The sequence below is a fragment of the Cucumis melo genome, chromosome 4, assembly GCF_025177605.1.
Source record: "Cucumis melo cultivar AY chromosome 4, USDA_Cmelo_AY_1.0, whole genome shotgun sequence".
Classification (NCBI taxonomy): Eukaryota; Viridiplantae; Streptophyta; class Magnoliopsida; order Cucurbitales; family Cucurbitaceae; genus Cucumis; species Cucumis melo.
Window position 1 is genome coordinate 17,652,555 of NC_066860.1, and position 22,246 is coordinate 17,674,800.

General features: G+C 29.3%; 1 protein-coding gene across 1 annotated transcript; it reads left to right on the plus strand.

The window, feature by feature from the left end:
• The first annotated feature begins 15,838 nt into the window (after positions 1-15,838).
• On the plus strand, positions 15,839-19,326 carry LOC103503204 (protein indeterminate-domain 7). Its single transcript, XM_051083072.1, has 4 exons — positions 15,839-15,938; positions 16,493-16,687; positions 16,845-17,244; positions 18,001-19,326. The coding sequence occupies exons 2-4, from the start codon at positions 16,495-16,497 to the stop codon at positions 19,004-19,006; spliced, it is 1,599 nt and encodes a 532-aa protein (XP_050939029.1). The 5' UTR covers positions 15,839-15,938; positions 16,493-16,494; the 3' UTR covers positions 19,007-19,326.
• Positions 19,327-22,246: the final 2,920 nt, after the last annotated feature.

Sequence of the window (22,246 nt, forward strand, 5' to 3'; positions counted from 1 at the left end):
TTTCATAATTTAATTTAGATCTCAAAACGTTTTTCTTTATTTAATTCATATATAAAAATATTTTTTTATTTAACGTAGATCTTAAACATGTTTTCTTTTTTGTTCTTTTAAAAATGGACGTTGTGTATGTTCTTCCAAAGCTATAACTTTGTGTTCATGTTGCATTTCTGTGTTTTTTTCCATTATTTTGGGTTTGACAAAACTTCCACCTAATTCTAATCTTTCTCTAACGAGTGCATGCCTGTTAAGAGTATTTGGTGTTAAATTTGGGAAGCAATTGACTGGAAATAATTTAGCACAGATATCATGCTATGTAATTGTTTTCAAAGCACTCATCATATTCCACGACTATAACAATCTATTTGTTCGACACTTAGAGGTTGTTTAGGGAGCGATTTAACACAGTGGGGTTAGGGTTTAACCCTAACCCCCGTTTGGTACTAGGGTTATGGAAACCCTAGTTTTAGGGTTTCCATAAACCCGATTTTGCCCTCAAACCCTTCCCTCCACTTCACCATTCAACCCGTCTTCACCCATCCATTCAACCCGTGTTGGCTTTTCGATTTCTCTTCAATCACCAAACCCTACTTGCGTTTCTTCTTCTTTCTTCTCCATGTTTCTTTTCTATTCCGAGTTGAAATCGTTGTGTATAGCGTCAGACGACTTAAACCCCCTTTGATTTTCGACATTTTTCTTCTTCTTCTTCTCCGTATTTGCGTTTTTCCCTTTCCACGATACCGTTACCGTATCTATATCTTTGTTCACCTTCTCTCTTTCTCCAGATCCCTTCATGAATTTGTTGAAGACTTGGCCAAGAGGTTTTGCTTCCAAATTCGTTTGGGTTTTCGGTTTTTGGGTTTCGTTGACCGATGAAGAGTATTCCTTGCCTCCGAAATCGTCAATCATATGTTTGATTGGTGTTCTCCATCGACATGCATGTTGGGATTTACAAAATTGGAACTCGCCTTGCCGATCCACTTGTCGATTTGTCCGTGGGTGTTCCCGTTGCCGATTTATCTTCGCCTTCACTGATCTCGGACCGATGCTACACACCACACCCATTTTTTGTGGCATTCGGTGAGCTTGGCCCATGGTAGGGAGGCATATTTTCTCTTTTGTAAACTTTTTTTTTTTAATAAAAGCCGATAATGAGTGCATCCATTTCACCATTTCTGAATTTGTTTCCACACACTTCATGTTGTTTGAATTATTTAATTTTGTTTATTTTTTATACTTCATAGTTCATAATTTATATCCTTGTTACCTATTTGTGTGTACTAAAACTATGAAATATGTTTTTGGTCCCCTACTTTGATCGGCTGTGCAATGGTTCACACTTATTTTTACCTTCATTATTCTTATTTTGGGCTGTCTGATTATGTCCTTCGTCCATTGTAATTTCCCTTCTATGTGATTATGTACTTTTTTCCTTCTTTTGTTTATTTCTGTAGTCAGTACTTTTTGTGATAAATTTTGGCCGCCCAATCCCTTTCGTTGCAGATTGTTTAGTCCCTTTAATATTTTTGACAACCTACCTCTTCCGTGCTAAAAATGCTATGTTGCAATGGATAGGGTTCGACCACATGTGTGACTTTTATATGCTTTCACACTGTCATTGCAGAGATTCCTCGATTTCTTTTGGTGTGTGTTTATTTAATCCATAATAACTTCTCTCATCCATCCCTATATATTCACCTTTCCTCTTCTGTTTTCTTCATTTTCATCTTCAGACTTCTATTGCTTACATCTTCTGTCGTTTGCTACTTTGTTTTTGGTATGTAATTTGTTTGTTTCCATTTTTTGCTTCATTATCCATCACTTTCTGCCCTATCATTGTATGACTTTTCCATGCACTTTCTTTGTTCCTATTGTTCTTTCTATATTATTATTAACCTTCCATGGATACTTCCTTCTCTTTTCATGGCATGCTGGATGAAACTATACGTAGTCTTACCTATCTTCAAATATGATCACTGATGTTTCAACCACCATGATTGTTGTCTTAATGTCGTTACATGTATTTACTTCAAGCGATGCATTTTCTGTGGTTTCTTGCTCTGTACCTTATATTTTCTCTTTTAATTTGCTTTATTCTATGTTGTTTTCCTCTCTTTATTGATGTTTCCAATACTATGAAATCTGGTTCACATTTTGATTTCATGACTCTGAGGCTCGTAACAAACTTTTTCCAAAATATATTTTCTACATTTCACTGTTTTTTTACGTATTACATTTTGGAATCCTCAAATACAAGACATTTGTAAACACAAAAGGTATGTACTCAGGCCTTTCTTCTGATTTTTTCCTTCATTTTGGGATTTTTTAAATTATGTGTATGCTTTTTGCAATTTTTCGTTTCGTAACGTCTTCATTTTTTTTCACATTATATCCACAGTCATCCCATCCTTTTAAGAGGTACTACGGACTACCCATATCTAGATTAAATGTTCATTTGTAGTGCGTTTAGAAATGTTCATTTTATTTATATTTGTCATGTACAAACTTTGGTTTTGTAATGTTTGAATTTCTGGACATTTCTATGGACATTTAACTTATTCATTAAATTTTGTATTATTATTTTATATCCTATGATTTCAATTTTCAATTTATTGTTTTTTCTTACATGCATAGAATTAGATCTAATTTTCCAAATAAGCATCCCAATGTTCTTAGATGCACTTCATGTAGTCACACTAGTGTAAGAAATAATTGAGTATGAAATTAATTGCCATTATTTTGTAATACCGTTTCATTCGTAGCATAGGTGTCAATTTGATTAAGTGGAATGCACTAAGAATTAGAACATCAGATTCAAATTGGTTTTCTGCTTTTAAAAAATTAAAAAATGTTTTCAAGAAGGGTTTTTATAAGTTTCAATTTTATGGTCACTACAAAAAAATATTTTGCAAATTATATGTAGGAAAGAACAATTTTTTTTTTAAAACATCATCAAACATAACTTGGCATCGTTTTCACATAATTTATTTAGAAATACTTGTAAGAAGGGTTTTTACAAGTTTCAATTTCGATAATGACTAGAAATAAATATTTTGGCAATTATATGTACGAAAGAACAAATTGTTTTTTTAAAACATCATCAAACATAAGTCGGCATCGTTTTCACATAATTTTTTTTACAAATACTTGTTCATACATTTAATATACGCTTTTTTATGTGCAATAGAGATGTTTTTCTTCAATATGGATATCTTCACAATGTATATGGCCATTGTAATAACAGACTTAGTAAATATTTTCTAGGAAAATTTAGGTACTTTCATATGGATCAACAAACCCTTCTTGAAGTCCTAACTGCGTTCACACTGGTCCAACGTCAGATGCTCCTAACGTTGGAGCTACTAGTGAACGACAATAAGCATCTCCCACAGACACCATTCGATACTAGGCATAGAATTAGGCAGTTTGCATACTTTCGAATGATACACAAGTCTGATGTAGTGTGTCGACAAAGCACACGTATGGAGAGGTGAACATTTGCTATTATATGCCATTTACTTAGGACTATAGCTGGTCTATCGTCGACAGAGATTGTCGATTTTGAGGAAATGGTTGCGATGTTCTTGTACATCCTTGCCCATGACGTGATGAACCACGTAATTCAACGAGAATTGGTATGGTCAGGTGAGACAGTATCGCGATATTTCAACCTCGTTTTGTTGGCTGTGTTGTGACTGCACGACGAGTTGATAAAGAAACCTGTGTCGGTAACAAACAACTGCAATGATGAACGTTGGAAGTGTTTCGAGGTGCGCGTAGTAGAAGTTGTATGTGATGTATCAGTACATCCCACTAATGTATGTGCGTTTGTTTAAACCTACAGAATTGCCTTGGGGCGTTGGACGGGACATACATAAAGGTGAACGTCCTAGCAGCAGATCGTCTTATGTTTAGAACGCATAAGAGGGAAATTGCCACTAACGTACTTGGCGTCTACGACTTGAAAGGAGATTTCGTATACGTCCTCTTCGATTGGGAAGGATTAGCCAGTAGACTCGTGAATTATCCAGGATGCCCTTTCATGAGAAAATGGACTGCAAGTGCCAAAAGGTATTTACAATTTTTAATGCAATAACACCATATTGATATTCGATAGTGAACATGCATAAACGATTGGTTTTTGTAATAGGACATTACTATTTGTGCGATGCGGATTATCCAAACGCTGAGGGATTACACGCCCCATACATAGGCCAGATATATCACTTACAAAAGTGGCGTGGTGCTGGAAATGTCCCAACCACTACAAAGGAAAACTTTAACATGAAGCACTCTTCGACAAGGAATGTGATTGAGTGCGCGTTCAATGTTCTGAAGGGTCGTTGGGCAATACTTCGTGGGAAGTCGTACTATCCCCTTCAAGTGCAGTGTCGCACTATCCTAACATGTTGCTTGCTGAACAATTTGATAAATAGAGAAATGACAAATTGCAAAGACATTGACAACGTTGACGAGGGGGACTCTGCGTACGCCACGACCATCGCTGTAGAAGACATTTCATACATTGAGACCACAAACGAGCGGTCTCAGTGGTGCAAAAAATTAGTTGAAGTTATGTTCACAGAATGATAGTTGCGTAACGCTTAGCTAAAAACATTTTAAATTAGAATCTATTGGTTGTATGTCAATTTAAATGACCTATACTCTCAATTTTTTCATATCTAATGTAGGCGTGCATGCTTTACATAAATTATATGTCATAATATTGTTTTCCAGTCATTTCCGTCTCCTAAATGTGGAAATGTGAAATTACTAATGTGTTGGATGTAATTTTTGTCATTTGTCATTCTCAGTATGACAATCTCATCTCGTGCCCCCCAGCATGTTTGGACAAAGGAGGAGGACACTCTTATAGAGTGTTTAGTGGAGTTGGTGTCTACTAGGGGATGAAAATCTGACAATGGTATGTTTCGGTCAAGTTACCTAGCCCAACTAGTATGTATGATGGCCGAAAAATTGCCTGGATGTCGTGTCCGCTCAACCACTGTAATCGACTGCAGAATAAAGACACTTCAGTGAACATTCCAGGCCATTGAGAAATGTGGGGGCCAGCGTGCAGTGGGTTCAGCTGGAATGATGATGCAAAATGCATAATTACGAAGAAGGAAGTATTCAATAACTGGGTTAGGATAAGGAAAATAATCTAAATGTCACAATACTTAACAAGTGTACATTTACTTCACAATTTTCCTATTAGTAGTTTTAACTGGTTCTATTTTTTATGCAGTTGTATCCTGCAGCGACGGAACTCCTTAACAAATTCTTTCTCTATTACGACGAACTTGCATATATGTTCAGACGTGATAGGGCAATAGGTCGTTTCGCTGAGACATTCGCCGACGTCGGGTCTAACGAGTTTGCCGGGTATGAGGGGTTTGACATGTTGGATGGGAACGAGGAGTTCCCATCCATATACAGCTAGGGGATTGACATGTTCCAAGAGGATGTACGTGCGTCAGGACTTTCTCGCGGGTCAGACAATAGGCCTGAATCGAGTGGATCAAAGAGAAAGAGGGGAAGCCAGTGAGAGAGTGAGATTGAAGTCATACATATGGCCTTCAAGTGTACGAATGACCAACCCAGGACGATCGTCGAGTGGCCTGCACGTGCCCTTGCTAATGACACCCATGTGTGCTCGAAATTCTTACGCCTATTGCGTGAGATACTGGAACTAACCATTTTGGATAGTGCGTTGTGCTAAAGGCACCTGTTGTCTCGTGTGGATTACATGCGGGGTTTCGTACAGATGACTGATGATGAGAGGCAGAACTTTTGCAGAGTCCTCCTACGAGACTTGTCCAGATAGTTTATGTCCTTCCTTCGCTGGCTTGCTTGTTTTTTTCTTACTTCACTTGGACTATGTTGTTGATCGTTTTTCTCCTATTTTAGAAAACTTTTTTTTTCGTATGTACAGTAATTTGATCCCTTGTATGATTTGTAACATATTTATGCATATGTTTTATTTTTGTCCCTTCTACATCCCTTCAATTCAGTTTAAAATGTTTCTTTCAAATGAAGACAAATAGTAACAATTTGAGCAATTGTCATTCAAGTGCTACATAATAAGTAATTTAATTAATGAATATAAATATGGATGCATGCGTTACACCATGTAATTAAATATGTTAAAAACAAATATACGACGCTATCGCTAAGTACAAATACACAATAACTAGTTTGTATTTCTAAAAAATGACTTAGAATAAAATTAGTACAATATGTTAACAAATTATTTTGAAATTAGTCAACTGTGTTTATTAATTTAATAACATTAGACATAGAAAAAAATAATTTGTAATAAGAGGGGTTCGACGCTTTCGTAAAAAAAAGAAATGAAATAATAATTTCTTTCGTATATGTACAATGTGAATTAAAAAAAATTAATTAATAAATAAAAATATTCATAACCCAACCCACTTAACCATTCCTCCAATTCCATTTTATCATAAAATCTCCATAAACCTACCCACATAACCCTTCCCACAAACATATCTTATTCATAACATTATCATAACCCTTCCCACATAGCCCTTCCTCCAAACACATCTTATTCATAACACTATCATAACCCTTTCTACATAACACTTTCCCCAAACACCTCTTATCATAAAACTACATTTCTAAACCCTTCCCTCAAACAAGGGTTATAATAAAATTAAGTTTATCATAACACTAACCCTTTCATAATCCAACCCTTCCTCCAAACACACCCTTAGTTTTTATAGCTCTGTCCATATTTCAGCCTTAGGTAGTAGGTACTAATTAAGCTTTATTAATAAAAGAAAAAAAAATTTGGTTCGTAATTGAATGTTGTGACGTGACAACTTGTTTTTTTTTTCATAGAAAAATTGTTAAAAAGTTATTTTGTTTACGAGTGAGAAAATGGGATGTATGGATTTAAGCTACTCATGGTTAGTAATAAAATGTACTAATTAGCTCCGATCGTTTTTTAAAATTTTTGTTGACATAACAAAGCAAGACATTTTCAAATAAAACAAAATAAACTAAAACATTTATAAAACACAGCAAAATTTTAGCTCTACTAGTGAAAATCTCTATCATAATATAAAATTTTACTATAATTTATAAATAATATTTTACTAAAGTCTGTAAATATTTTCAAGAGTTTCGTCGTTTATCATAAATCCTCTAATAAAATTAATAAAAAAAATAGGACAAAAAGAGACTAACTATATAAAAGACCTTACCCATATATTTAAACTCTTACATTATTATATAATTTTGTTATTCACGAAAATTTTGTATGTTTTTTAAAAAAATTATGAAAACTAACTTCACTAAAAATAATGATTTATTAGAAACTTTACACCACATATTTTCATAAAACTGCTACTATAATTGTAAGATTAAAAAACAAAACCATTGCAATGCCACACTTAAAAGGTTGAAAAATGTTTATGTTTTTAAATAAATATTAGTTAGCCAAATAGTGGTTATGTAAGTTTTAAAAAATAAAATTTATAATTTTTTTTAGGTGATTTGTGACATGCATATATATATATATATATATTTTATAATGCATGCATGCATGCCATGCACATGGATATGTTTTCATTTAAAAAGAAATGAAAATATGTAAAACATTTTTTAAACATTGAAAAAAATCAATAAAAAATAATTAGTTTGTACTATATATATTTAGATGTTGAGCTTTCTCTTTATGTATTAATCAATATGAATTGGGTTTAATTTTAGTTATAAAGTCTCATCTCAAATATTATTGAATCGGTAAAGCATCATCAAAGCATGGATTCCAGAGAGGAAATTAATTAAACTCTCATGTGCTATGTCGTTTTGCATTATTAATTATATATTCATATCTACAAAATTTGTTTTTTTTTTTTTTTTTGCTTTGTATATTCTAATCACTTTTTGTTTGTTTTTGGTTTTCTGTTCTAAAATTTTAATATCTTACCTCTTTTAGTTTTTTTCTTTTCAAAATAATTAGTTTATTAAAGAATTTTACTTTTAATATTTGTCCAATTTTAAAAAATCACAAACCCAACATTAAAAATAAAATTAGCTAACACATTATTACAAGAAAATGGAATAGAATCTCCAACTTCAAAGTTGTTGGTACAGAAAAACACATAGAACCTCTTTGACAGTGGCATTTCTCCACTCCTCTTCCTCTAGTTCGAATACACCGCGTTGGAGCATACTTACAAGAATAATGTCTTGTATCAAAGTGGCATTGGTGTGATGACAAGCTGAGTAGGCTATGGTGCCTAAGTAATTAATTAGTATACAAAGTATTCAGACTCGAGTAAACACAGAAAATATTGCTTATCCATTGAAAAGTTGTTGGTGTAGTTATTTATAAGGTCAATCTTCTAACTTTCACTTAGATATGTGTAATATCGATTGTGTCAAAAGTATGTGTGGGTCCTCGACGTTAGAGAGCGACAATGATTAATTGAACTCGATTATATTTTTCTTTTGAGGTGAAACTCCATAATGTAAATGGTCTATTTGAAACTCAAAGAACTTAGACCCTTTTATGTAGGCTTTATAAGTCTTTTAGTTAGATTTGAACAAACCTCACTAAGATTGATGGTACATATTCTATACTAATTAAACTGGGTTTATTTTGTTTATTAAAAAATAGATGTGAAAACAAATAAGAATTGAACGTGACCAACTAAGCTAGATCTAAAAAGAAGAAAAATGAAAAGGAAATCGTAATTTAAAGAATCTTAAATTATGATTAAATCTCTTTATCTTGATTTAGAAATCGAGTAAATATTAGCACCAATAAAAACTATTGTACGTGTTTAAGGCTATGTTTACTGATTCGTAATGAAAATTGGTATACTCATAATGAAATTCTATTGAAAAATTAATCTTAATGAGTCGCAATCGCAAATGTAATTGATTTTTTTATTGCGTTTACTTAAAACTATGAACTTTGTCAAATTTACTGTTACTATTATAATTATATTTACCTTTCATGGTCAAACCGTACCAGAAAATGTGTCAAAATTTACTATTATTATTATGGTTACCGTCACGGTTTATTTTTCAAGGTCAAACCGTAACAATAACATTAAATGTGTCAAAATTTATAGTTTTCTCTCTGAAAGAGTAACAATTATTGTAATCATAACTATAACCCCAAACCATAAAGATAACCGTAACCATAAAATCTAATTTTTGGATACAATCAGATTGATCGTTCTCTGCTCGTCAATCGGATTACATTTTTTGTGTACGGATTTGAACATTGACCCATGCGTTAATACAAATACAAAATACAAATAAACAACACCAAATATGTAATTAACTACATTCATAATCCACTTTTTAAATTACTATTAATTCATTTTGGTTAGACGTAGGCGAACATAGCAATTCTCAAGTAATGAGAGGAATAATGTATGTGTATATATATGTGTATATATGGTAACATGCATGAAATGGTACAAAAATAGTATAATAAAATATCAAAAAGGAAAATGAAAGAAATAAAATTATGATTAAATAAGAGGTATGGAGATGAGGTGGAAGAGAGCATGTAGTGTGTGTGTGTGAGAGACTTTTGGTCTAACCAATGTTATGGTTTTCAAAAACCAAATCATTGGAAAGAATAAAACAAGAAAATGACAAAACACACTGAAAATCATTCTTTTTCTTTTTTTTCTTTTATATATATATATATAACATTAAAAAATATCCATTATATTATTTTCTCTCCTAATTAACTTTATTTTTTTTTATTTTTTTTTTTAAGGGAACACACACAGCTCCTTGAAAGGGATTACCTAACAAATTAACAAATAACGTCTCTTCCCTATGCCCATACATCTTTTTTCTTTCTTTCTTTCTTTATTATTTTTTTATTTTTTGTAGACAATATATATATATATATATATATATATATATATATATATATATATATATATATATATATATATATATATACCCATATAGCTAGATCTATCTTAAATGCATGTTTTCATATATATGTACACATAAATATCTAATTGAAAACTATATGCTTTTAGGGTTGCCAAATTTTATTCAAAAATGATAATGTGATATGAAAGTATAGATTAGGTTAAAATATGTTGGTTTGGTCCATCCTTATCAAATTTGTTTTATTAGTCATATAACGTATGTATTTTCAAACATGTGTCATAATTTTGTTGTCGTTTTATGATATACTTCCAAATTATTAGATTCTTTTTTAAAAAAGATCATCTTTCTTTATACTTAAAGATTCATTTTTTAACCTAAACATATCATTAACAATAAATTGATGATGGTATCCATCCCATTCATTAGTTAATTACGTAGACACATTGCTTCACTCAATAAATAGAAAAGCTTACCCAAATATCACGACATCCAAAAGGAAAATATTCATAGCATATTAACATGGAATATGCTCGATTGGATATATAAATAAGGTACTTCTCAAAACTAATTAGTCACAAAAGATCATTTTGAAAAAAAAAAAAATAGGTAAATAAGATTTATTTTTTCTTTTTTGTTTTCAGTTGATGCGTCTCCTAAAATTAGCTAAATAGATTTTTTTAAAAAAAATTAAAAGTAGGCACTCTAATAAAAAAAAAACACGATTTACCTAAATAATTTTAAATTAAAGTATCCATTTTTTCTAATTTTGTTTTCAAAATACCTTATTTATCCCATTAAACTCTAAGAAACAATATCAATTTAAATTCACACACCAATTTTCTTCATAAAAGTTGTAATTCATTCTCCCTTTTAGTTTTTTTTTTCTCTTTTGAGGATACCTTTTTAATCTTGTAAATCTAGGTGTCTTCCACCATTAATATTAAGTGGTCTTTAACTACCCAAAAGAACATGTTTATAATCTGTCAGAAAAAAAACTTTTGAACATTGACTATTAATGCTAAAGACAATTAAATACAATCAATCAATTGAGAGTTTCCAAAGCATATATAGGAAGCACCATATAAAAGGTTAGGTATGTATGCATATATAAATAGTTGTTTTTAAGTGATTTTTTAAGGATATATATATATATTTCAATTTTGTTTGACTATATGTATGTTTTCTTGAATTATTTTAGCATATGGTTGTTGTTGTTTTTTTAAAAAATATTAATAATAAAGAAAGAAAGAAAAGAGAGATTAACAAATAAAAGTCAGTAATGTACTAATGTTTTGAGAAGGACATGCATGCAGTCAAATTAAATTCAATTGTATGGTCGTCCTCATTCGCCAACTTTTCTTATTTAAGAACTCATTTTGAAACATTTTCTTCCATTGTTGATTTGGAAAACTCAAATATTTTAGACAATAATTAATCCTTTTCATGCTAGAATAATTTCCATTTTAGATTGTGGAAAATATTACTTTTTTCTTTGACAACTAAAGGAGTTGTAATTGTCAATAAGATAATTAATAATTAAGGAAAAAAACCAAAGTGGCAGCCCATTGAGTTGAATATTCCATATAAGAAAATAAATATTCTATTGACTTGATATCTTACCTTAACATGTGAGTTAATAACGAAAGGAACAACGGACGCAATAACTCAAGAAACAAAGCGAAAATAACATCAAGTATTGTTACCCTAGTTCGATGATATAACATCTATATCTGGGAGGCCTTTATCCCGATTGAAAAGATCGTTTGTAAAGATTGAAGGGTATCACACAAATACATAACTTATCAATAATTAACTATTTTGAATTATATGACTTTTACAAGATACACATTTAGGCTCCCCATAAACCACTTGATGTGTGAACAACAATGAATTCGATCTAGGCTCCTTTAGATTATATGCTTCATGCTTCACCCTTACATCACAAAGTCTAGGCTCTGCTGTGAGAGACTCCTCAAAACTCCTCAAAATAATATTCATTGTTAGCTTTCCTAACTTTACAGATCTTCTCAAACAAGTATTTCACAATGACAGTAACAGGATGATTAACACCACATACCACATAAAAGGGTACTTCATAAACTTCTACAAACATAAATATAAAACCGAGCCCACGAAGCCACAAGTTGTACATTAGGTAAAAATATAATCAAAGCCAACTGCATATCTCTGTTAAAATATTAACCCTATATTTATTAATAAATATTATCGTAGAGAATTAATATACAGTATCAATCCCAACCAATTTTTTTATCTTAATTAATAAATATTAATCGTATATTTATTAATAAATGCTAATCCAACGCTAAATTTATGCTTCAAACTTCAATTTTACTTAAATAAGTCAACCAAAACATCAATCCATTAGATTAATTAACAGACAGAAAATTACCTTTCTTAAGCCCATAAATTTTGCAGAGTAGATTCGTTTTTTGTATCTGAATTTTAAAATTATTTGTTTGGTTAGAGAATATGTTAAAGAATGCCACAGTTGAAGTAATTTTTTTTATTTAAAATAATTATATGGTATTTCAAATTAGATATATAATTATTTATAATAACAATAATCAGGCCCCTTTTAAACACATATTCTTATAAATTCATGGACTAAAACAAAATATTCTAAAAATTTAGAGACCGCATATAACTCTTTCTTGAAAATTCTGAAATCCAGTATATTTTAAAATTTTAAAGAGATTAAAGGTAACACCTTGGATAGCACCTATATCCATACATTCCACATTTGTCACTCACAAAAAGAAAAATAATCAAAATATTATAAAAATAAAAAAAATTGTCATGTCTCAAATTATGGTTGAACAATTTTATGAGAGACTAAAAATTAAGATAACGTCCTATCAAGGCCTAAACACTTAAAAGAAGAAGCTCGAGACTAAAAAGATAAGTTTTCCACTAATTTAAGAAACATTTTTGAATATATCAAAATAAACTAAAATATTTACAAATTAAATGTCATAAAGTTTTAGATCTATCATCGATATAATTAATATAATAGACGGATGAAAAAAAGTATAATAATATTTCTTAAAAATTTTGTCATTTATGATTAATCGGGTTATTTTATGTATGGAAGCTTAATTAAAATATAGAGCAAACTGAGAGGCGGCAAAGTTTCCCTCTTTTTCTTCTTTGCTCTATTTTAGATGAGACAAATAATATTTTATAATCTTAACTTATATATATATATATATAGTTAATATTTTATTTTTATTTTAAAGGCAATCAGTAGAGGTACTTATTGTGTCTATTTGAACTGTTTCTTCTGTCCTACTTGTTTTGAGTTTTTTTTTTAGTTCAATACAACATTGATTTGATGTGTGAAGACCAATTCAAATTATTCCCCATGTGATTTCATTATCTGCCTCCTTAAAATCTTTCCAAATTATGCTTTTAATTAATAATACTTAATTTTACATTAATTTTATAATTTTGAATATATAGTTTTTTACTGAAATCATGTCGTTTAAACATGATTTAGAGTGATTTTAAAAGCATTTTAACAATGGCCAAATCAATACTCTAAATTTTCTTATTGAAAATGTCTTAGTTAATTGCATTTAACTAATTAATCTTTTACTATTCCTAATTAACAAGACTTTACACATGAATAGGTAAGTTAAGTAGAATTTGACTCCAGAAAAAATAATTATTTAAGTTGAGTTTGGTATTCATTTCATTTGTTGTTTATTGTTTTTTTTAAAATTAAGTTTATTTTCTCTCTTTTCTTCGACAATTTGCATCTTTTGTATTATAATAATTTAATTCTTAGTTCAATTTTGAAAAGAAAAAAATCAAAATTTTGAAAGCTAGTTTTTATTTTTTATTTTTTTTTTTAATTTTGACTTGATTTTTTAAACAATCAGTAAAAAAAATAGAAGACAAAGGAAAAATTGGAGGTGTAAGTAGTATTATTTATTGGTTTCATTTATGAAACAAAAAACAAAAACTAAAATGATTAACAAAGAAGACTTTAATATTTTAAATAAAAGGGAAATAGGATAACAAAGTACATGTGAGCACATTCATAACTAAGTTGGCACATCTTTGCTATGTTCATGGTACTCAAGACCAAAAATTGCAGTAATTAATAACAAAGTTAATAGTATAAAATGAAGAGCAGAAGAGAAGGTAGCTCAAAAGTTTCAGAAATTCAAAGGAGAATAGGTTAGAGAAAAGCCACCTGACCTAATCTAGTGGTTTTGTGCAGAGAAGATGACCATAGCCCAAAATAAAAAAAGAAAAGAAAAAGAAATATTAAACGAAAGTAAGAGAAGATGGGTTTATGGTTAAAAAGATGATGAAAGCTTTTGAAGTATAATGAATGGATGAATGATGCCACAGTAATTGGGGAAAGGATCTACTCATTTCCCATCATATGGATCTAAAAAGAGAATACAAATTTACAATATTATTTGAGAAGAAAAAAGTAACTCTCTCTCTCTCTCTCTCCTCTCTCAAACTCTATAATGTGTGTATATATATACAAAATGAGACTCTCTTTTTACCAAGACAGGCTTTTGTAATAGTGTTGTTTTCACACCTTTTATGTGAGAGAGAATGAGAAAAAGAAAAAAAAAGGTTTGTTTTTTAGAGAGATTAAAGAAAATAGTGGAATTTTGTGAGAGGAAGATTTCAAAACTTTCCCCCAAAAAAATAAAATTAAAAACATACATCATATTTAGAAACATCTCTACAATAAATGAAAAAACATATTTTACTACTACATTTTTGTTTAATTTTTATTTAGTTTTAAAATCTAACTAATAGAAGAAAAAATGATAATGAAAATTTCAATTATAAAAATTATTAATTAAGTATAAAGAATTGATTTTTTAAAATTAAAGTAATTAAACATCTATGTATTTAAAGAAAAATCAAGATTTTAAAATGTAAATCTCGTGCTCTTTTCATCAGATTGAAACAAAATTTAAAACTGAAGAATAAAAATGTGATGTTTTGAAAGTTAGAGACTAAATAGAAATTTACTCAAAATTCAACGGTAAAAACAAATTTAAAAACCAAATGGACCCAAAATTTAAATAAAAAATAAATTTTCCTCAAATACACCTCATAAAAAGTTGTGATTGAAGGAGTAAAAATATGTTTGGATTGACCACCAGTATGCATCCTTTTACAAAAAAAAAAGTTATTTTTATTTAAACTCTATATAAAAACAATTTAAATAAAACTGGAAAAGTATTTCAAATTTGTATTGAAAAATAAGACTGGAAAAGTATTTCAATTTTTTTTAGTAGTTATCAAATGCTCAAATGTTTCCAAAATGACTTATTAACAAAAATGAAAAATTATCTTTTTAATAACCACATTTTGAAGAATATTATCCAGAGTTAAAATATACCATTTAATTTTACATATTTACGATAATAAATTCGTATTTTGGTTTCTTAGCTTTTTGAATATATCTTTCTTTACCGATCTTTAAGTTTAAAAAATCCACTTCAAATAATTTTTTATTTTTACTTTAAATAATTATAGGAGCTTTTTCTTCATAATTATTTGATACTTAGAACCAGAATAACAATTTCTAAAATTCATAATCACTCTAAAATTATTTTTTAATTTAAATATCATATAAATATTTTTAAAAAATCAAACAAAAACAATACTTTGAAAAGTTTTCTAAACCTATATTTTAAAAACTCAAAAACTAAAATACTGTATTTTAAAAACTCAAACACCAAATAAATTTATTTTCATGGACTCAGATACCTTCTTAAAAAAAACATAAACTTCCGGGGAAAAAAACACTTACAGAGAATAATAATTAAAAGAGAAAAAAAGAAGAAAAAGAAAAACAGAGGAAAAGACAGAAAGTGCAACATCTCAAGGGTTTAGCCAGCCGTAGGCTTCAATTTCCTTTGCCTCTTTGTGGTTTTATTATCTATATATATATATATATATATATACACACACATATATATCGTCTGTCTTTTACACTGTTTTCTTTTCACTACATAATAATACTTCGTTTTAATTTCAAGGTAACCCTCTCCTCCTTTTTTTTTCTTTTTTTCTTTTGTTCATATCATATATTTGGGTGGCTATTAATTATTCTATTTCATTTCATTGATATTATCAAGATTTATATTAATATAATTCATTTCCACCAAAAAAAACCAAACCCAGATTTTGTTCTCTCTCTCTCTCTCTCTCTCTCTCTCTCTCTCTCTCTCTCTCTCTTCTTCTCTTTCATGCATTTTCTTTCCAAACAAGAAAGAAAGAAAGAAAGTGTCTGAAAAATTGTCTGTTGGGTGAGTGCCAAAATTCAACACAAAGATTCAATTTCAAGAGCTTCGCTGGTGAGTTTTAAGTAATTAAGTTTCTATTCTCAAAAAAAAGAAAAAAGAAAAAAGAAAAAAAGAACGATCAAATTAAATAGACCACTTTTTAGGTCCTTTCTTTTGTTCACTTTCCTCTTGGATTTTACTCTTCCTCTTTCTCCCCCTTTATTTCTTAAGATCCATTCACTCTAAATTTATTTTTATTTAATTTTAATCATTATTCTTATACATATATATATATACCTGTATATTAGGGATGATTAAAAGTTTGTTGTTTCAACATCAATCTCAAGCTATGGAGGAAAATTTGTCAAATTTAACTTCAGCTTCTGGTGAAGCTAGTGCCTGCTCCGGCAACCATTCCGATCAGATTCCGACCAACTATTCCGGGCAGTTCTTTTCCACCCCACCGCCACCTAAAAAGAAGAGAAACCTCCCCGGAAATCCAGGTTTTTTTTTTTGGAAATTAGTTTTAAATTATGATTAAGTTAAAATTACGAAGAATTCACTTTCATGTATCCGGGTGTAAAACTCTCAGTTACATTGTTTGATTATTTTGTTTTCGGATCTGACGATTTTCGACGTTTGTTTTGCTTTTGATGTTAGACCCAGATGCGGAAGTGATAGCTTTGTCGCCGAAGACGCTTATGGCCACGAATAGATTTGTATGCGAGATCTGTAGTAAAGGGTTTCAGAGAGATCAGAATCTTCAACTTCATAGAAGAGGGCACAATCTTCCATGGAAATTAAAGCAAAGGGCAAACAAAGAAGTAATAAGGAAGAAAGTTTATGTGTGTCCGGAAACAAGTTGTGTTCATCATGATCCATCAAGAGCATTAGGAGACTTGACAGGAATCAAGAAGCACTTTTGTAGAAAACATGGTGAGAAGAAATGGAAATGTGATAAGTGTTCTAAGAGGTATGCAGTTCAATCAGATTGGAAAGCTCATTCCAAGACTTGTGGCACCAGAGAGTATAGATGTGACTGTGGAACCCTTTTCTCAAGGTAAAATTAATATTTACTTACACGTATCGATCTACATCCTACTACTACGGTTAAATTTGGAATGTTTTTACTGTTTGAGTTTTGTGCATATACTAATAACATCATGAAGACATGTTAATTATTACATATATAATTCAAAGAATTCGGATACTTGCTAGTGATAGGAAAAAGGTGTCATAAAATTTTGAAAATTTTGTGTTTTTTCTACGAAACAAACGCGTGATTTTGGCTTTAGTGATGGGTTTTCTCTCTCTTACCTATGTTTACTGGTGTTCATGTGTCAAGAAAAATCTACTTTGTTGTAGTGTAGTGTAAACCTTCTATTGATTTTAAATGACTTGAATTTATAGGTCTTATAATGACGGTTAAATTATATTCAATGATATGTGATCACCTGGGCTAGATAAAGAAAATTTTCAAAGAAAAATAAGCTAACCTAAACATAATGTCTCTTCATTGTTCTAATTATTATGATGTTTGGCGCCTATAAGCATTAAACTGAAAGAATTTTCTTCTCAAACATTTATCATTGTCTTCATATTTTAATTCTCTAGCTAGCTTTATTGTCTGTATATAAACTCTTCTACTCCTGAAATGCATCCCGTTTCGGTTTACCTCTTGATCCTTCTAATCTTTTAGAGTTTGACAAATATAAAGTTTATTAATTATGGCATTAATTAGTTTTATGATAATTAATTACTGTGTTTTTTGATTATTTCATGGGGTGTTGTTTTTGTTGTTATGAATATTATTCAGGAGGGATAGTTTCATCACCCACAGAGCTTTTTGTGATGCATTAGCTGAGGAAAGTGCAAGAGCCATTACATCAAACCCCCCAATTCTAATAACAAATAATAATAATAATTATAATCAAAACCACCTTCTTCCTCCACTTTCTTCCATGGCCACTCCCAATATTCATTCTCAATTAAACTTCCAAATTACACAACAAACTCATTTCAATAATCCTCCCTTCTTAGATAATACCTCATTTAATAATAATTCTCTAAAAAAAGAACATCGTCAATTACAAAATAATAATGATGACAATAATAATAATATACCCCCATGGTTAACCTTTCCCATTAATAATAATTCAACCTCAAATGATCATAATCATCATCAAATTATAAACCCTAATCATAATAATCGTATTAATCTTGGTCCCACTTCTCTTCATCTAATACAAAGTGCTTCCCCTTCGTCGCCACATATGTCAGCCACAGCACTTCTTCAGAAAGCAGCTCAAATGGGATCTACCATGAGCAGCAACAGCAATAATAATAATAATAATAATAATAATAATAATAATGCTGAGCCACCGCACACAATCATTCCCCATACAAATTGTAATTTTGGCCTTAACTTATCATCCACCACCACCACCACCACCACCTCCTCCTCCTCACGTGACATTCATCAGAATCACATTTTGGAAGAAGCTGCAGCAGGGCTTTCTCATGCACTGCCATTCTACAGGAACAAAATTGCTAATTTTGAAGGAGCTGGGGATTCTTTTGAATTAGACCAATTTGGAGGGGTTTTTAAGAAAAATAATGATCATCATCATCATCAAGCTGCAGCAGCTGGGCTAAGTACAAGAGATTTCTTGGGGTTGAGAGCTATCTCTCATACTGAATTCTTGAGTAATATTGCAGCTGCTGGTAATTTTAGTCATTGCATTAATAATACTCATAATGTTGGTGCTGCTCAGAATCCTCAAACTACTCAAATTCAAAATCAATCCACTTGGCAAGGTTAGAACACCAAAATTTCAGGTTTTTTTTCTGTCCCTTTTTGGTTTAGATTATATATTAAATATATATATATATATATATATATATATATATATATATATATATATATATATATATATATATATTTGAATTTTTGTTGTTTTTTTTACAAAGGGGTCTTTTTTTTTCCCTAAGGGGGAAGGACCACCATTTTCTTGAATTAGGAATTTTGGATCATAATATTCTATATGTTTTTGTATTTATGGATATATATAATTTCAGTGTATAATTAATACTTAGTGGATTATTATTTCTTGGTATGAATGAAATTGTAAAGTTAAATCCATCTTTGGGATTTCTTAATTTTGCCAGACTGAAAATAATTGTCACCAATTTTTTAATTGGGATAGTTTTTAAATGTCATCAAATTTCAGCTTTGTTATAGTTTATTATTATTTATGAAATTGAGAAACCCTAGTTAGCTTCATAAATAGGGAAGTTTGGATATATATAGTGGATAGATAGAATATACATCATAGAATTAAATAGTATTAATGGTGATGGACATGGAAGTTCTTCTTAAATATTTGATGTACATGTACCACACATTTATTCTATCTCAGCTATATTTTAAAGTATAGTATCTTCCTTGATATTTATTGAAGCACAAGTTTTAAATTTTTTGCCATGTGCATGATATAGTAGAAAACTTGGGGACCCTGATTTAATTAATTTGAAACCTTGGAAAGGAAACCCTAGGTTAAAAATACTTTTCCCATTAATTTTGTATTTATTTCTATATTTGAATAATTTAATGTATATTGTATATTCTCTCTAATGCTAAAAAGATTAGGCTAATTATATTCACATTGATTTTTAAAATCTTAAGTAGATATTATGTCTTATACATCTCTATAAATTATATAAGCTCAAATAATTAGAGTACTTGTGATAATTGCATTTAATAACTTCATACAATATTTCATAATACTGTTCATCAAGAGAGGTTTCAAAGAGAGTTGATTGAATAAATTATTTTTCACACCAATTGGGAAGGATAATATATATATATATATATATATATATATATATATGTTATGTTAAGATTTAAGTTAGTTGCCATGCATTTGAAATGCACAATTATTTAAAATCTGACTTTTTCTATAAAAAAATTATGAAGTATTTGTGTTGTGTTTTATTATTCTGTGAAGATGGAACAACAAGCCTTGGATTACAAACAACTAAACAATTAGTTTAAGTAATCATTCTTTTATGATTTGTTTAAATTACTATTTACTTTATTTTTCTGGCATTTTCTTTTCTTTTCTCTTATCTTCTTTTCTTTTCTTTTGCCTGCCTCTTACAAAATCAAATTTCAAAACCAAGTTTGGTACTAGTTTTTAAGAATTTATTTTTTTAAAAAAATTAATTAATAATTCAAAATGTTTATATCATACACATGAAGACCATATGCACAAATGATGAAGAAACAATACTTATATATAAAAAAAAAAATTCAGAAATTAAAGCGTGACAATCGTTATCAATGAACGTCTTAGTATTTCAAATTCGAAATGGATAAGCAACAAGACACCTTGTGATTTGATAGAATAATTAATTTTCTTATATACATTGCATACGTATCTTTATCGATAAACAACTAAAATTTTTAATGGAAATTTTCCTCTTCACATATTTGATATATATGCACACACAAGAAGAAACTAAAATAATTAATGAAATTTTCCTCTCCACATATTTGATATGCACACACAAGAAGAATAATATTGTTTCTTAGTCCTTGCATTTTTGTAATTTCTTTAACTCTTAGTCACTGATTAAAAGAGACTAAAGAAATAGTTAAAATTTACATCACAATTAGAAAAAAAAAAAAAAAAAAAAAAAAAAAAAAAAAAAAGAGGAAGGATTTTTTACATATACCATTCCAACAATTGAAATAACATCTTTTCAGAATCTTATTGACATTTTTTTGTTTATATTTTAAATTAAGAATCATTCGCTATAATATATATTTTAATCCACTTATTTATCACACTATAATATCTTGTTTATATTACAATCACAGTATGAGGTGAAGAAATTTAAACTTCTAACAAATTTGATTGAGAGTAAATGCTTTCTACCAATAGTGACAGATGTTTAGGTTGGCGTAACTGTATTAGATCATAGCATAATTTGGTTAATCAATTTGTATCATTCCTACTCCCCATATATATAAATATATATATACACTATATATAAAACCTCTGTATGGAGAAATTTTTTCTCCCTATTTTACCCGTTCTTTATAACCATTTTCATTATTAATTTGAAAGATAATTTTATCATTTTTAAATCAGATGTAATATTGATAATTAAATCACTTGAATCAACTCTTAATACTTCACACCACTTTCTACGTTGTTGTAATTGTTTTTTAGTTTTTCTTTCTTTTATCATTAACCTTTTATTTGAGTTCTATTAATAAAAATGATTTATAATTATTAATTATCATTAAATGTAATGAATCGTGAATAATGTAGAATATGAAATGTTTTATCTATTTTTTTTTAAAAAAATCACCCTAGAATTTATGAGTTTACATTTAATTTATAATTACATTGGTTTCAAAACTTTTGGAATTTTAGTAGTTTTGTAATGTCATTCTTGTTACTATAAAAGGAGCATTCTTCATTATATTTTCTAAAACTCGTCTTTTTTTGCTTTCTTTTGCACACAACCCAATTTCTCTCGAGATTCATTTTTTATTTAAAGAATGATAGGTAAGGACATTTTTTTTATTGTTCCTTCATCTAGACTTTTTTCTCTAGCAATTTTTTTTTGTATGATTGACAGACATACAAAAAATTATTAAGGTTTTTCGTTGCACTTCAATAGCTTTTAGTAATTATGTATCTCTTTCACTCACGCTAGCAAATGTTTGTGTGGAATGAATTTATAGGTTAGAAGATTATTCTTAAAAAAGAAAAAAGGTTAGAAGATTATTCTTACATCTTTGTAAACCATCAATATGGATGTTTTCTTTGTTATAATATTTTAATTATTGACTTGGTTCTTTTTTTTTTTTTTTGTACTAAAAAAAGAAAAGCACACTATGATATAAACTTAATTACTTGGTAACTACAAATATATTTTTAGGTTTTTCATTTTCTTTTAATTGATATATTAATCTTGTTCTTGCTACAATAATAATAAATAATGTGAAGTAATTTATTTTATGATATATTTTAGAATAGAAGTAACCT